Raw genomic sequence first — 16,315 nt, 5'->3', positions numbered from 1 at the left:
CTCTCTCCCTCGCAAGGGTACCAAGTACCTCTCAAGACACTCTTCTGAGGTTGGCTCAAGTGGCACTGCACCTCCGAATCGACACACACACAGTTTTCTGCCCCCACATCCTCCTAACAGCCGCTCCTCGACGTGAACATCGACTATGCCACCACGCAAGCGAGCCAGAGTTCCAAGTCCATTGCTGTCACCGAAATCCGACCTCGACACCTCCATCAAGCGCTCGCCTTTGCCTACTCCAACCAGTTCTCCCCGTCGAACCTTGTCACGTCCATCCGACCCCGTGTACTACTCGTACAAGATTGGTCGAGGGGAACAGCTCGTCCTGACGTTTGAACCGTACAAATCGTACCTCCTCCCGTTGTGGAGGTTCAAAACGGTTCCGATCGCTCGAGACAGTTCGGAACGACTCTGGATCGAGTTTCAACAGTTTCGACATGCGAGAGATTTCGTAGGGATGGACATGACGAGGAAATTCATTCAAATGGCAAGTCAACTCTCTCGAGACGATGTTTTCAACATGGAAAACAAAGCTGAGAAGAAACTACGTAGCAGGGCATGACTCGAGCTGGAAGGTATGCGAATCGAGCAGGGGGCAAAAAATATGACAAGGAGGGTCAACTGTTGCCGAAAACCACGAACCACAAAGGAGCCGAAGAGAAAGCCGAAGCGAGCGCAATCTTTCGAACCATGTGGGAACGGTGCAAAGCGGACGAGGCGTACATCGAGTTGAAGGAAGCGTGGCAACGCGAGCGGGCACAATGGACGAAAGACCACCCAGACGATGTGATCGATCTCGCCATGACTTTAAAAGATGGCAAGAATCCGGTCAAACGCGAGGACGATAGCGACGTCGACTCGCCTCCGAAACCGAAACGGACTCGCAAGTGAAAGTACCCCCGAGATGAAGGGTGGTGCAGGGTTACGCACGATTTAGCTCAATGCCCTCCCTCTCGCTCGATTCCCTGTGTACAGTAGGCGAGAAAGGAAGAAACGGAAAGTGAACTATTCCCTGGACCCTTTACAACACACTGGATTCCGACGGATTGAGACAGACACGAGAAGATCTATGCAAGAAAGTACACAATATGGTAAGATGAATGAAGAATGTGAGGAGGGCACTGATCACGAGGAGGTCCTTCGACGATGACACAGAAAAGATAAAAGCGGATGGGCGAATCCTAGAAACGGGCAGAGTAACCAGGTCCCGGGAAAAGATCTCGGCCTTCGTGCAAGCGCGAGTGTTGCAAGAGACCTTCGAGACGAGCTTTGACCGACGAGAGAAGGGTTTCGCTTTGACGGTCGTAGCAAGAGTCGGTGTCGGGATGAGCAGTCATCCTGTAGACGATTCAAAGGGTTAGCGACCGCGACGTGTAACAGGTCTCTGCAAGAGACATCACGAGGACTGACCGAGCATGCCAGGCAAAAGGTCCGTGAAGCTGGGGAGGGAGAGGAGCTCCGGGAGGGTATCTGCCACGCTCACATGGCATAAAGGTCTGCGACGACCATGCCATTCCATCGATGAGCTGCATGGCAATGTTGCCGACGCCGCAGCCCTGGGTCCGACACAGCTTGTGCACGCCTGGCGCGGCCAAATGGAGATCGTCAGCGCCACGGGCACAGTCAATACGCAGCACTAGGGCTGTGCTCACCTTCGTTGTACAGCCAGTAAAAGTGGTCGCCCATGTCCAGCGTTGGGTACAGCTCGTGAATCTTCTCGACGCTGTAGGGCATCTGGCACGCGAGGTTAAGGACTCGCTCACCGACACCCGACCAAGCCGGGCCATATAGTAGGAAATTGTTGCTGCGCAATTGCACGACGAGGTCAGCAACGCGTCCTTTTCACTCGTGCAAGGAAGTAGCGACCCACTTGATTGTGTTCTGGAACGTCGGAATCGCAGGACCGGCGCGAATAAGTGGCGTGAAGTCGCGCAAGGGAACGCTGTCGGCATCGAGCCAGATTCCACCAAATTTGGACAGCAGCAAGAGCCTGATGAGATCGCTCCTGGTTTGGATAGGCATCTTCACGTCCTGCTGGTAAGCGACATCGTTCCACTCCTTCATCGACTCTAGGCACGTTCCTTCGGCGAGGCTGTCGTCGAATTTTCGGAAGGAGATAACGTGGCGATACGGCGAATCTTCGCCGGTGTATCTCGCCTTGAACTCCTCGGATGGTCCATCTCCCTCGTACCACCAGATGAGAGAGCTCGTTGCGAACGGCTGAGTCGCAAGCCAGGCATCAATCGTAAGGCCGTGGGAGTTGGGTCGCCAGTCACCTTTCCAGAAGAGGTGAGTCTGGCGAAAAGAATCGATCTCAGTCAGTAGTACGACACGCGATGGTCGGTGAGAGATCGCTTACGATGAGACCGGCATCGGGGATCGGGAAAACTGGGCATCCCGACTCGACGATGCGTTCTTCGAGGTCTGCCAAGAATGACGAGTTGTGGTTGACTTCTCCCCCGCCCGAAAACCTTCGGACACAGTCGAGGTCCTGAATCGGAATGTCCCAAGCAGCGGGCTTGATGCCTTGCGGAGTGAAGAAGCTTTTGACGTCGTTTTTGATGCTGCGCTCCGATGGGGGAATCAACGAGACGAGCGAGCTGAGGAGGATCAAAGCACCGAGCGCAGCAGCGAGCTTCGAAAGAGTGGGCCTGTATGCCGAGGAATCGGCTCCATGCAGCAGCGCAGGCTGAGTTGCTGTATTGAGCTCTGATTTGGACGCGGTTAATGTGTCGCCATCTTCCGACGTCGACAGCTCGAGATAGACGCGTGAGTGGTCATCTTCTTCCTGCTCGATATCGTGATCCTTGTACCAATTGTAGCAGAAAGTGGCAATCTGGAGAGTCGTCGGCTCGTTAGCGATGCCGGCTGATTGAGACAATCAGGGAGCGCTCACCGTGAGAATACCGATGCCGAACGTGGTGCGGAAGTCGAGACCATCGGTCAATGGGAACAGGACATGCTGAAGCACAAAGACGGTCGTGATGCACAGCGATGCGCCGACGAGCTTGACGAGGTTGTCGCGCTGGCGTAGAATGAGTGCGACAACGAGTCCAGTGGAGGCCGTAATTGACGCGACGAGGAAAAAGGCCGGCAGCGACGCAAGCGTCGACTGCGAGTCGAGTTTGACACGCGAGTTTGCCGTGATCGCGGCGAGACCGGTAAAGACGAATCCCCACAGGTACAGGTAGAACTGGGCCTGCCAGAACTCGACCTTCTCCTTGAGCATGAGCTCAGTCCAGACACTCGAGCACGCCGACACGGCGCCGACCGTCAGCCCGATCAAGGGCCCGCTCAGAAGATCCGTCACGCGGATGTTCCCACGCTGTTCGGGATCCCACAACTGTTCGGGGCAGCCTGCGAGTACCATGCCGCACGTCAACACGGCGAGCGAGAGCCACATCGACTGACTCTTGCGGCGCCGGACAACAAAGTGATGCAGGATCGCGGTGAATGGCAACTGTTGCGTCGACAGAAAATCGTCCGCGGAAACCCGTCAGTCAGCTCGGACGCCTCGCGTTTCTCAGACACCACCCTCGACTCATCAGATCAGCACAACGTACCTTGGACAAGACCGACACTTGCAGCAGGGCGGGCGTGGTAAAGTGGAGCGCCTCGAGGAAGAGCACGTTGTTGAACCCGTACAGCGCAGCCGGGATCGCGAATCGCAGGTACGGCTTGATCGTTGTCGACAAGCTCGGTCGGGCATCGTGCGGCGGTGGTGGCAGCAGGAATCGCTCTGACAACGTGCCGCGAGTCGACGCGACGATGCCGCCCGTCGCGACTGCGAGCTTGAGCGCTTCGGCGCTAAGCAACCACGCGTCACCCGTGATCAGTCCAGGTTGGATACGCGCGAGGCACTGGGTGATTGAGAGCGTGCGACTTACGCGAACGTGATTGCAGATGGTGAGAGCACTTGGCCGCCTCGCATCACGGCGAAAACGATCAGAGACCGAGAGGTGTCGACCGCGACATAGAGCGGGAGCAAAAATGCGGTCGCCATCGTCCGGAGAGGCAGTCGTCAAGTTGCACGAGTAGGCGGTGCGAAGTCGTCAAGGGAGCAGCAGCGCGTGAAGGTCGCAGGCAGAAAAATCGGAGCGGAAAGTCCGACAAATAATCCGGGGGAGGAAAATCCGGGGTTTAACAGCGAAACGTGCTCCAGGAGCTCGAAGGCCCGGCCTGCAATTCGATCGCTCTCATCTTCTAAGCGGTAGTACTTTCTAATCTCTATCAATAATACCGTGTGATGCTCTCACCTGAGAGCTGCCGAAGTTTCAACGGTCGTAGCAGACGGTCGACGTAAATAAAGTAGGAGCTCCCCACTGGAACTACACGCTCCATTGTAGCTGCGACTTTGCAAGCGCCATGTCAGCTCTCTCTAGTGGTTCTTTTGGAGATAATGTCTGAATTTCGCAACAATATAGTTGAAATCGCCAAATCTTCGGTCGCGCACTTTATTTTTTCTGCTCAAATAGGAAAAGGAAGGTCAATCACACGCGTGCAGTGCGAGGTGACCATCAACTCACTTTGCTGTTCCGTGTGGGCTTGCGTCCTGAACCTCCCGCACCTCGACCTCGTGCTCGCGAAGAAGGCGTCGCTTGTTCCTTCTTGCGTTCGGCAGCATTGCGACTGTCCGCAGTCGCCACAGAGTCGGAGCGCGCATTGCGTGTTCTTTTCGAAGATGGTGGCCTCCGACCTGCTGCTCAGACACGCGCCATCAGCTCAGTTCGAGTACAGTCCGTTTCTAGCGAGATCCTTACCAGCCGCTTTGCGTTTCCGACCCGTTGTCTGCTCGGGCTCTTCCTCTTCCTCGTCTTCTTCTTCGTCAATCTGACTGGCAGCGGTACCGTCATCCCCGTCGCTGTCGCCCTCGTCGCCTGCCGTTTCGCCATCGCTGCCTTCTTCTTGCCGGTCCTCGTCTTCCTCGTCGTCCGTCAGATCGCTCAGCTCGCTTCCGCTGGCCTCCTCTGTGACCTGCTTGCCTTTTTTTCTACGTGGGGACGCGGTAGCAGCGGCAGCGTTTGCGGCAGCTTTCGGTGTCGCAATCCTCTTTCTGGGTGACCTGACTGGCTTCTTGTCTTCGAGCGACGTTTGTTCTATTCTGTTGTTCGGGTGGTCATCTTCGTCTTGAAGAGCCAGGAAGATCTCCTTCAAAGGTTTGTCGGGCGGAGAACCCGGTGCGTCCTGATCGCTGCGCTTCCCTCGTTCAAATGCCGCCTGCTGCAGGAACTCTTCGACATCGAGCGAGAACTCTACCCGTGGGAATGTCCGCGCGTACGTCTTGTCCGCTGCGATCGGGTTCGGCACGAATACATCGGGATCGGCCTCGTCCGAGGATGGGGTAGCCGTCTCACTCTCGTTGTGTTCCTGCTCTTCCGCTTCGACCGCTGCCAGCTCCTGTCAACGGCATGCGCGGCTGCTAGCGTCAGCACCCCTCTCAACCGGTTTTGCAGCCGCGTAAGCTGACCTGCTCCGCCCAGGTAGTCTCGAGCACTTGTTCATCGTAGGCTTGTCGGTATTTGTCCCAGACTTCGTCAATCAGAACGCGCTTGCCTGCATGATTCCTGATGTCCTGCACGACTCCGAGCAGGTGGAAGTGTTTCTCCGGTCCAACGAGACGATGCGATACGATTGAGCGGAAGAAGGACAGCTCGCCCAGAGATGTCGATAGGAAGTCGGGCGAGGCCTGGGGCAGGCTTGGAGTCGACGCTTGAGGTGGTGGGGCTGGGCGAGGCTCGCAGAAGCCGGCGACAGTCATGTATGTCAAATCCGGGCGCTAGCTCAGAGCGGGGTCTATCTTGAGGCTGTCGATCTATGATTCACGGAGAGTGCCACCAAGTAATGCCAGACGGGCTGGTCAAGTCTCAAGTGAGACTTGATGAAGATTGGGCAGAGTCGATTCAGCTGAGAGCTCGCCGTCGAGAGACCGTAGCCGCGTGCGCGCTACCTTGAGGCCTGTATCTGCACTGGATGACAAGTTTGGCTGGTTGTTCGTTGAGATAAGATGATTCAGCCGTAGGTGAGTGCGCAGCAACGCGCTGCAACGCTCCGCACCCGAGTGTCAAGCTTCCCTATTTCACTACGCAAGAGCGCTCGCCGTATTCGACACTCGCTTAAATATACGACGATGCCACGGCGACCGCCTCTTGCGAAAGAAACTGCAGAACACCCTGCGTACGAGCAGACGCCATCAGTCCCCTCAATTCCCGCGCTTTCAATATCCACGTGTTCTCGGCGCAGGAACATCATGGCGAGCCTGAGTCTCAGGCGGTGCCATCTCACAGCGCTACGAAGAGACCCGTTGCTCGCACTCACCGACTTGAGATCCATCGATGTGTTGAGCGCGATGCGCGGACGAACCGCAAGGACAAGCGCTTACGGGACGCGCTACGGCGCAGCGATCTCATCAGATTGTGCTGGGTACGAGGTTTTCGTCCTACAAAGCCGAATCTCGTGACATGAGCCGAAGAAGCGACTCCTCCTGACACTTTCGACCCGAAACGACATCTAATTCGGGAAACTCGCTCAGGACTGCAACCCGCAGTTCTTCGAGACTAGGCGCTATGTAGAATCTGCAGATCATTCTACACTCTCTGGATATGCAGGCGCGAACCCACCCGGGGGGAGGGGGGCTGTCTTGCGCGGCACTATGTACGATTTTGCAACAGCTTGCTTGGTGACAATGACAACACGAAGCAACCAGCATCGTCAATTGCTCGCAAAAACTGTGTCAACCCCTGACGAGCTCGGACGAATCCGACACGATCGCGCGATCGCGCCTTCTTTTTAAGTTGGTCTTAGTTACAGACCAGAATCCTCACACGCAGCGCCTGACAGCACTTTCTTGGTGGCGTGAGGAGGAACAGTAGCCGCTGCTTGCTGGTGCTGCATGCGATAGCGGAGCTGTCGCGGAGTTTGAGCGGCCCTCGTCCAAGCGATTGCGACCGGATGTCCGCTGGGCGCTCCATCCCAGCCGCAAGCTCGCTTACTGTATCGAGGCCCGAGGGGATACACATCAGGTACGCGAAGATCGCAGGGTAATGTCTCGTCCGGAAAAACCGGCCTCGACAAAAATCCCCGCGTCAAATTCAAGGCGAACGTGCCTTCTTCTCTGAGCGGTCCTCCGCAGAACTGGGATTTTTTGATGTTTCATTGAAAACGCGTTATCCCTCGCACCTCTGACTGCATCACATCTACTGCTGCTCCGTCTTGCCGCTGCCTGTCGAGCGAAGATGACGACAGCTCTACTGCTACCGCTGTATGTCGCCGTCGACACCTCGCGCTCGCTAATCGTCTTCGCAGTCATGAGAGGAGGCGCGATTCTTTCACCATCGGCGATCACCTTTGCGTAAGTTCACCGGCTCGAGAACAGGAAGAAGTTCTGGCAGCGAGTTGGACGCGGAAGAGCTGACGATGTGCGCGAAGGTAGCGCCGAAGCGCTCAAGCTCGCAGTCGCGACGGGCGGCATCGTCGCGTCGACTCGCGGCACGTTGTCAGAGCGATTCCTGCTGCCACCACCGCCGCACGATGCCCGACCGAGCTTGTCGACAACGATCAAGCCGTACCTGCGATTCGCGATCCCGGCTGCGCTGTACGGGTTCAACAACGTGCTCTTCCTCGAGGCGCTCCACTTTACCACGCCCGCCCTGCTGCAAGTGTCGGTCTTGTCCAAGGTACGTTGTGCTCATTTGATGTGTCGAAGGTGGACTAGAAAGAAGGCGAAGCACCCGAGCTGACCGAGGGATTTCCGCGGACGATTTTCTGTCGACGCAACAGCTGCCGTTCACCGCGATCCTGCACCACTTTGTTGTCCGGCGCCGCAAAAGCCAGTCGATGTGGCTATCGCTCGCCGTGTTGACGTTCGGCATGGTGCTCGCAGGCTGTCCCGAGCAGCTGTGGGATCCCGAACAGCGCAGAAACATCCGCGTGACGGATCTCCTGAGCGGGCCCTTGATTGGATTGACGGTCGGCGCCGTGTCGGCGTGCTCGAGTGTCTGGACTGAGCTTATGCTCAAGGAGAAGGTCGAGTTCTGGCAGGCCCAGTTCTACCTGTACCTGTGGGGATTCGTTTTCACCGGTCTCGCTGCGATCACGGCAAACTCGCGTGTCAAACTCGACTCGCAGTCGACGCTCGCGTCGCTGCCGGCCTTTTTCCTCGTCGCGTCGGTCACGGCCTCGACTGGACTCGTTGTCGCGCTCATCCTGCGCCAGCGCGACAACCTCGTCAAGCTCGTCGGCGCATCGCTGTGCATCACGACCGTCTTTGTCCTTCAGCATGTCCTGTTCCCCTTGACCGATGGTCTCGACTTTCGCACTACATTTGGGATCGGTATCCTGACGGTGAGCGATTGCGATTCCCGCCGGGCCGTTACCTCCCCTGACTATACGTCCTTCCGATAGATTGCAACGTTTTCGTACAATTGGTACAAAGACCATGATATGGAAGAGCCAGCAAAATCGACCGGCGTGTATCTCGAACTCGCCACTTCGGAAGATGGCGACACCCCAGCCGGCTCGAAAACCGAGCTCGGCGGTGCACCTGCCCGCCAAACGCCCTTGCGAGACAGTCATTCGTCGTTGTACCGGCCAACGACCTCGAAATTCGCCATAGCTTTCGGCGGCCTCCTCCTCCTCAGCTCTCTCGTCTCGTTGATTCCGCCATCGGAACGTAGCATCAAGAACGACGTCAAGGCTTTCTTCACCCCGCAGGGTATCAAACCAGCTGCGTGGGACCTTCCGCTGCGCGATGTCGATTGCGTCCGAAAATATGCCGGAGGAGGAGAGGTCAACCGCAACTCATCAGTCTTGGCGGATCTGGAGGAGAGGATTGTCGAATCTGGCTGTCCCGTGTTCCCTGTCCCGGATGCTGGTCTCATCGTGAGTTTCTTTCGAGTTTGGGTCGACTTGTTTCGCGGCTCACGAGCTCTGCTTTGACAGACTCACCTCTTCTGGGCTGGAAAATGGCGCACTGCCTCGCACGCGCTTACTCTCGATGCTTGGCTCGCTACGCAATCATTTGCGACGAGCTCACTCATATGGTGGTACGAGGGCGATGGACCTTCGGAAGACTTCGCTGCGAAATACACAGGGCCTGCATCGCCCTACCGACACGTTGTCTCGTTCAGGAGGTTTGACGAAGCCCTCGCAGACGGGACGTGCTTGACGGACATGAGGGAATGGAACGATCCCGCATACCGCAAGGAGAAGAATTTGCCAATTCCGACGAGGAGCGATCTCATCAGGCTCCTTTTGCTGTCCAAGTTTGGCGGCATCTGGTTAGACGCGGACAGCGTTCCGATGCGGGATTTCACGCCGCTTATCCGCGCCGGACCCGTAGCCCCTTCCTACGGCGGTACAATCAAGTGCGTGCGATATCTGACCTCTGCGCTTCGTTTTGTGAAGCTGACACGGCCTCCCAAACTCGCTTGTGCAGCAATAACTTCCTGCTCTATGGGCCTGCTTGGTCAGGCGTCGGGGATCGGGTCCTTTCTCTAGCGTGCAAAATGCCGTACGACAAAGAACAAATGCAGGAGCTGTACCCTGAACTCGACATGGGCGACCACTTCTATTGGTTGTACAATGAAGGTGAGCGCCTTTGTGTTTGTGCGGTTGACTACCTTGGACAGCTCATAGGCTGATACGAGCTCTCTTTTTGTAGGTGTTCACAAACTCTGTCGCACGGAAGGGTGCGGTGTTGGAGACATGGCGCTCCAGCTCATCGACGGCATGTTCTGGACGGGCCAGGCTTACAAGCCCTGCGAGGCAGGCAAGTATGCGGGCAACGCCGCTCTACCGCCTCAGGTTCATGGCCCATTCACCTGGCACGCGCGGTAAGTAGCTGGTCTTCACGATCATTCTAGTCGCTCGACATCAGTACGCTCAACGCTGACTCGCATAGCGTCACAACAGGATGACCCAACATGCCGACGATGACTCTTGTTACTCTCGTGAAAGCGGCACTCTGCTCTCGGCGGTCAAGGCACGAATCGACGGACTCCTCGCACACTCGCGCTTGCACGAAGGTCGCGACCTCTTCCCAGGCCCTGGCTTCGCGTCTTGAAGACTGTCCTTAGCGCACCACTTTGTATCATTGATCTTGTTCGTTGGTCCCCCTCGCCCTTGTATCTCCTGTCTCACTTTACTATAGACTGTTTGTTATTGTATTCCTCTGGCGTAGAAGGGCCTTTGCAATCTTGTCGGACGTGCGCACACCCGAGCTGCACCTTACAATGCAGATCTGTGCCCGATCAATTAACAGCGCAAGGCTAACTTGCTGGGACCAGTGGGTGGACGTTCGTAGCTCGGAATGCCGAGGACCGATCCAGACTTGCGCATGCAAAGCGAAAGAAAATGATTGTCCTCGGGAAGCAGGATCCCGGAGAGCGCAATAAGCTGTCGTGGGGCACCGCTAAGTCGGCGGTTCCTCCGTGCCATGGTTGACGACGTCCTATAGCTACAGTACAGTGAGTTCGCCGACTCTCAAGTTGGGTCGATTCAGCTTAGGTCATACAGGCTGCCTATAGATTAAGCTAAAAAGGACCTGGTGAAACGCATCACAAATTACGATCTCGTCAAGTGTCGTCTATGAGCAGGCCTTCGAAATTCAACGAAATGATAGCACAAATGTGGGGTACGGGTTGCGCGATAAGTCAATACACTCTGACAGTGTGCGTGCCTTGGCTCCTTTCGCAACCAACTCTCTCTCGCCCACAGCCGAAGCGGAGCGCCGACGTCTTTAGATTGCACAGCTTCTGCATGGCCAGCACTGCCGCCACGAGGGATCGCTCTCCAGCGCCTCGAAAGGCACGCATCGCTCGTCCTCCTCCCGCGCGCTCGACGAGCTTGATCGCCGCTCCCACTCTCTCGCACTTGACAACCCGGTCCTCTTCGGCATCTCGACTATATACTCGAGACTATCCGATAGCCACAGATCCAGTCGCTGCGGCCAATGCAGATCAAGATTATCGCGCGTCATACAGCCCGAGACCTGATAACAAGTCCAGGAGGGCCGCTGACAATAGCGGGACTTCGGACGGGAAGGGAAAGGATCGGGCTCTGTCATTCGTGGTGGGCATCGCGTCGAGTAGCGATGAGGGAGACGCTCTAGTTGAACGAAATCTCCCTACCCTCACTCCTTCCGATGGGACGAGGGCACGGCGGTCGAACACGTCGAGCGACGGATCTGATCTGGCGTCCGATCCCGTGTCGAAGGCGGAAGCCTCAATCCAGGAGATCATCCGTTCTCAGGTCTGTTGTCCTCTCGTATGTTGGTTCAACTAGCGGATCGACCTGGTACTGACCTGGGAACGCATCCGACCATCTATAGATACGACAACCGATACGCCACGTCGACTCGCTCGATCTCGATTCTCTCCTACCCTACGGAGTTGGCGACTATTCTTTCGTATTGCAGCAACCGAAGTCGGCGAGATCATCACTGAGCCACATAGCGCAAAGCGGAGACGATGAGGAAGATCGTCCAGACCGCATCAGTATGGGCAAGGGCAAATTTAGCGAGGTGTTGCTCGTAAGAAAGGGAGATACTCAGGTGAGCTGCTCATGCTCAATTACTGGCCCCCGAACTCAGGCTGATGCGGTCGGCCACGGCTACACAGTTTGCCCTGAAACACACTCCTCTACATCCGCATCATCCCTTAATCGCATCCCGACTGCTGCGAGAACCGACGATTCTCGCTCAACTTCGTCCGCATCCAAATCTAGTCAAGGTAATTCGCCACGGCTGCGGTCCTCTGCGTCCGTCCCATAGGCTAACGGTGTGGTTGCTAGGTCTTCGAGACGATTAGGACTCCCGGTCATTTCTACCTCGTGGAGGAAAGCCTGTGTGACTGGATCACCCTCGAGGCGTTCGTCGCATCTTCTCCTGGCGGGATCCTCTCCGTTTCACACGCCTGGAGCATTCTCCAGCAGCTATCAAGTGTCGTCCATAGTCTACATGAGCCGCTACGGGTCGCACACCGCGACATCAAGCCGGAAAATATCCTCATCCGGGTCGTCCCTTCGTCTGGAGCCGACAACGAATCGACCATCCTCCTGAAGCTTCTCGACTTTGGCCTCGCAACCCATTTCTCGGCGAGTGAGCCGAAGCTGACAACCTGTTGCGGATCCCCGGCGTACCACTCGCCAGAATTATGGAAGGGATTACGCGAGCCCAGCGGGACAGTGCCCTACTGGGTAAGCAGTACCTTAGCTTTTTCGATACACTCTTGTTTGAGCGACATTGACCATCGCTTGCCTCGCGTCGCTTAGGGTCCAGAGATCGACATTTGGTGCTGCGGCTTGACACTTCTTCGCTGCCTCAGCCCAACGAAATATCCGATCGGCACCTCACACGCCTCGTATCAGGCAATTTCTGACAAGGTCATCGACGCGCTCTTGGCCGTCCGCGACCCGTCTATCCGTCAGGTCCTGGCCGGTTTCCTCCAGATGAGCGGGCGCAAGCGAATAAAGGCTTTCGAACAATACTGCCGGACACTCGCCGAGTACGAGACCGTTCCAGAGGAGAAAGAGAACCAAGCCGGTCCCGTGCAAGTCAAGGAATTCAAGTCTACCACATTCATCCCAGCTGAATTGACGCATCGACTGGAGTTACCCCTGGATGCGACTCTCGCGATGACCGCAGGTCCGAAACTCGAAGCAACCATCGTCGACGACGAGTTTCATTTTCCTTCTGCGCCAGCTTCTCTCGAGCGTAGTGACGCATCTCCTGCTTGTCGAGAGCAGGTAGATTCCTCGAACTCGCCATCGCTTTCGCCTAAAATGGTGCTTGCGTGCACTGCACCACTCCCTGCCGGCTGCGCTCCCATCGGGTCGAGGTCTCCGCTATTGCCTCCCACCCCGAAGATATCGCTGCATCCAGCGTCCTGCTCCGACTCACTCCCTCCAACACCGATCGCGCCAGCAAGTGACGCGCAGCATCTCCATCATCTGGCATACCCACCACCGATCGAAGTGGTGCTGCTGAACCCGACAAATGAACCTGTTCGGCGCGCAGTCAGTTATGTCAAATACTCTCTGCGTTGTGCGGGCGTGCTGTACCACGTCCGTGATGACACCCTCTCGCTTGCCTCGCGATTGACGCCCGCGAGCGAACTCAATGAGTCTCCCGCCATCATTCCCCCGACCCCATTTGCGGGTTCTTTCAACCTCCCTACGAGCCCGCCGGCCTGCGACGACGACTTCTGCTCCTACCTCGAATGCGTCGCCAGACTCCCGGCTACGCCCGAATCATCCTCAAAAGCTTCCTCCGCACTGATCGCCGCGCTGCGACCGCCTCTGGCGCGCGCTCATACGACTGAACCCGCTTCTACGCTCAAACCACCGGACCCGTCCGTCCCGGTCGCCTCTGTCAAACTCGGGCAACGAGAGAAGGAGACCGTCGAAGCTTTGACGTTTCACATGTCGATTCGCAAGGTATGGATTTCGGCAGCGCCGTCTCGGTCGCGAAGCAAGACGCGAGCCCATCGACGCAACTCGAAGGATTCCCGCATCGTCATCACGCTGTCTGACGACCGTGCTCTTACGCTCATCCGCAACGCTCTGTCAGTGGTATCGGACACCTCTGTCGTGCCGCCTCCGCTCGTACCGCTCGCAGAGAGCGCCTCGACTAACGGCGAAAGGGGACGTCAAGAAGGTCGCACAAGAAAGACGGGTTCTCCACCAGGACGATCCGGCGCGCTTGATCAACACGGTCAAGATGAGCCTCAATCAGCTGCTGCCACGGCCAAGCCCGAGGCGGCCGGACTCAAGATGGAGATGGGTCCGCGACGCAGCTTCGATGAGGGCAAAGGTGGCGGCGTATTATTTGGGTTCGCTGGTCTGGTTGGACGGCTTGTCGGGAACGGCAGCAGCTCGAGCCTCTCGCTACCAGCAGACAGGAGGGAGTGATCGCAAGCAAGTCTATTCAAGTCTCTTAGTCTATCCGCGCAGTCTTCTCAGCATTGTCGTATCACCACAACTACTGTATCTGAAATCTACTTCACACTTGCAAGGCAATGGTTCCGAGGATTTTCCGGCGCGCTCGCTCCCCTCGCGGCTCTCCCTTATGCTCACCACCTCTCCTCGCCTCTCTTCCTCTTACCGCGTGCAGGTCTCTCAACGATAGTCTCAGCCATGACTACCACCCAGCACGTAAGGGTGCAGCCGCTCCCTTTGCCGCCTCTACCGCCTGTTCCAAAGATCTTCACAACAGTCTTCTCGCTTCCTACGGCGCAGCCAAATACAAGATCTGAGCCAAGCTCAACTGAGTCGGTTAGAACGCAAGCTGCTGCAGAAAAAACGTTCGGGTTCAAAGGCGGTGGTAATAACGACCTTGCACGATTCGGCGAGCGGTCTCTTCAAGCTATGGCAGCGCAGTCGGGGACGAAGGCATCGGCTGTTGAGATTCATCATTCTGCTCTGGCTGAGGTAAAAACACCGATGACAAGCCCCGCTACGCTTGTGTCAGACTGAGCTAGTTTTCTTCTCGACAGTTCGCGTACAAGCATCATGCCGCTGTTCTCGTCGTTAAGAACAGACGACACCCCGAACTAGTGTTCGAGGTGAGTTTCTCCCTTGCGGTAACCTGCACGACACTGATGTGTTGCTCGACAGTCAATGCCGGCCGCTTCTGCTATTGGCTTCAGTTTCCTGTACCACGGTCTGTTCGGTCACAGGGGAGTTCTTGACAGCAAACAGGTGGAAAGGGTGAGGCGATTCGTCTCCGCTATGTTCAATGGGCGCTAAGCTTTGGCTCAATACGACAGCTCTTTCGCATATGGTCCGAGCGAGAAGGTGCCTCAGACCATTGCGATAGACTCTAGGCTCCTGGCACTGACCAGAAGCATGATCCAGGCCGCAAATATGACTCGCCCATCAATGTGCTTCATCGAATACGCAACTTCGTCCGGGCATATCGAGGTACACTTTCGCTCTCGAATGCATGGCCAGAACGAGGAGATTGAAGCCGGTCTCTTCTGGCTATAGTCGATTGCGACGATCTGCTTGAGCCAGACCTTTCGCGCTATGCGACCCTGAACGACTTCTTCTATCGGCAAAACCCGCTCCTCCTACCTGACAGAAATAAGACATACTGGCTGATGCAGATGCTGAGTATGTAGGAAGCTTCGTGAAGGCGCAAGACCCATCGCCGATCCCGCCGACCCCCTTGTTGTCTCTTCAGCAGCTGATTGTCGACTGACAGTCTTCCCTACGATTGACGTCGCAAGGAAGCACTGGATCAAGGTATCATGATGCCCTGCTGCCCGATCCGCTTCCCGGGCGTGTTTTCTGATTATGGGTTTCGACTGCAGGGCCGACATTTCACGCTGGGCGAGTTGCTCTCCGACGAGAAGCTCGCCAAAAGATTCGAGCACGGTAGCATTGCTATCTTCCGGCTTGCGCCGGCAGACTATCACCGCTACCATAGCCCCGTTGATGCAACAGTTGGGGCGACTAGACATTTCCAAGGCAAGTACTACGTAAGTCTATAGTGACGGGGTCGCCGGCTCGTCGAAGTCTTCACTAATTAATTCGTCTGCTATCGCCAGACCGTCAACTCGCTCATTGTGCGCGATCCTCGCTTCGATCCCCTGGGCGAGAACAAGCGCGATAGTGAGCACAGCTTAAATCTGATATAGCATTGGCGTGCTCCCTCACTGACATTGTCATTGTCAGTCACCCTGCTTTCGCATTCGAGGGCTGAGGGGCCCGACAGTCTCGTCGCATTTGTGCAGGTCGGAGCGTTGCTTGTCTCAAGCATTCGTCAGACTGTCCGGGAATCAGTACGGGTGAAACGGGGTGACGAGCTGGGCTACTTTGCGTACGGAGGCTCGACGATCGTGTGTGCGTTCGAAGAGCCGATTGACTGGGACCAGGATCTCTTGCGAAACTCGATGGGACAGAATGCCCAGCTGAAGATGCCGCTCGAAACGATGGTTCGGGTTCGTCATGCTCCAGAGTGTCGCGTTAATTTCGAACCCATTTCTGTATGCTGACCCATTCTGTCGCGATAGATGGGAGAGCGAATCGGCAAATGGAGACGCACCTGAGCGCTATCGATGCCGGCCTGAGCGATCTGAGCATTGCGTCAGTGAAATGCGCAAAACGACCTTCTCAAAGCTTGAGAGAATGTCTACATCCTTCTGGACCTTTGGCCACGTTGTCTTGAGAGCAACTTGCCGCTGGTGCTCTGAAGGCAATCTTGAACTGATTCATGAAGAGTACGACGGCGATCTGCGCGATGAAAGAGCTCACATTGGAAATGCCGTCACCGGCCGGCAGCCTCGGGGAGCGCTTTTAGCGGAGCGGGTCTGATTCA

At 56.4% G+C, this 16,315-nt stretch overlaps 6 protein-coding genes across 6 annotated transcripts; 4 read left to right on the top strand and 2 right to left on the bottom strand.

Moving 5' to 3' along the window:
- Positions 1 to 145: 145 nt before the first annotated feature.
- Positions 146 to 891, top strand: JCM15063_000304 (uncharacterized protein; the record flags this gene model as incomplete). The annotated part of the gene is made up of 2 exons (XM_076676422.1): positions 146 to 487; positions 556 to 891. 2 exons carry the CDS (start codon positions 146 to 148, stop codon positions 889 to 891), a joined length of 678 nt encoding a protein of 225 aa, XP_076536403.1.
- A 290-nt stretch (positions 892 to 1,181) lies between these two features.
- JCM15063_000303 (uncharacterized protein) lies at positions 1,182 to 4,003 on the bottom strand (the record flags this gene model as incomplete). The annotated part of the gene is made up of 8 exons (XM_076676421.1): positions 1,182 to 1,338; positions 1,411 to 1,582; positions 1,653 to 1,804; positions 1,871 to 2,295; positions 2,360 to 2,836; positions 2,897 to 3,460; positions 3,564 to 3,807; positions 3,888 to 4,003. 8 exons carry the CDS (start codon positions 4,001 to 4,003, stop codon positions 1,182 to 1,184), a joined length of 2,307 nt encoding a protein of 768 aa, XP_076536402.1.
- Positions 4,004 to 4,517: 514 nt separating this feature from the next.
- On the bottom strand, positions 4,518 to 5,758 carry JCM15063_000302 (uncharacterized protein; the record flags this gene model as incomplete). Its single annotated transcript, XM_076676420.1, has 3 exons — positions 4,518 to 4,699; positions 4,761 to 5,397; positions 5,468 to 5,758. 3 exons carry the CDS (start codon positions 5,756 to 5,758, stop codon positions 4,518 to 4,520), a joined length of 1,110 nt encoding a protein of 369 aa, XP_076536401.1.
- Positions 5,759 to 7,304: 1,546 nt separating this feature from the next.
- Positions 7,305 to 10,060, top strand: JCM15063_000301 (uncharacterized protein; the record flags this gene model as incomplete). The annotated part of the gene is made up of 8 exons (XM_076676419.1): positions 7,305 to 7,348; positions 7,430 to 7,673; positions 7,777 to 8,340; positions 8,401 to 8,877; positions 8,938 to 9,362; positions 9,434 to 9,585; positions 9,659 to 9,830; positions 9,910 to 10,060. The coding sequence occupies 8 exons, from the start codon at positions 7,305 to 7,307 to the stop codon at positions 10,058 to 10,060; spliced, it is 2,229 nt and encodes a 742-aa protein (XP_076536400.1).
- Positions 10,061 to 10,755: 695 nt separating this feature from the next.
- Positions 10,756 to 13,905, top strand: JCM15063_000300 (uncharacterized protein; the record flags this gene model as incomplete). The annotated part of the gene is made up of 5 exons (XM_076676418.1): positions 10,756 to 11,247; positions 11,327 to 11,548; positions 11,616 to 11,726; positions 11,788 to 12,192; positions 12,268 to 13,905. 5 exons carry the CDS (start codon positions 10,756 to 10,758, stop codon positions 13,903 to 13,905), a joined length of 2,868 nt encoding a protein of 955 aa, XP_076536399.1.
- A 456-nt stretch (positions 13,906 to 14,361) lies between these two features.
- Positions 14,362 to 16,046, top strand: JCM15063_000299 (uncharacterized protein; the record flags this gene model as incomplete). The annotated part of the gene is made up of 10 exons (XM_076676417.1): positions 14,362 to 14,424; positions 14,490 to 14,558; positions 14,611 to 14,703; positions 14,838 to 14,916; positions 14,983 to 15,049; positions 15,117 to 15,240; positions 15,309 to 15,476; positions 15,546 to 15,609; positions 15,673 to 15,938; positions 16,011 to 16,046. The coding sequence occupies 10 exons, from the start codon at positions 14,362 to 14,364 to the stop codon at positions 16,044 to 16,046; spliced, it is 1,029 nt and encodes a 342-aa protein (XP_076536398.1).
- Between the last annotated feature and the right edge of the window lie 269 nt (positions 16,047 to 16,315).

This window comes from Sporobolomyces koalae, assembly GCF_050403365.1.
Source record: "Sporobolomyces koalae JCM15063 DNA, S_koalae_JCM15063T_v1_ctg4, whole genome shotgun sequence".
Taxonomy (NCBI): domain Eukaryota; kingdom Fungi; phylum Basidiomycota; class Microbotryomycetes; order Sporidiobolales; family Sporidiobolaceae; genus Sporobolomyces; species Sporobolomyces koalae.
This window is presented reverse-complemented; position numbering and strand designations above follow the sequence as displayed.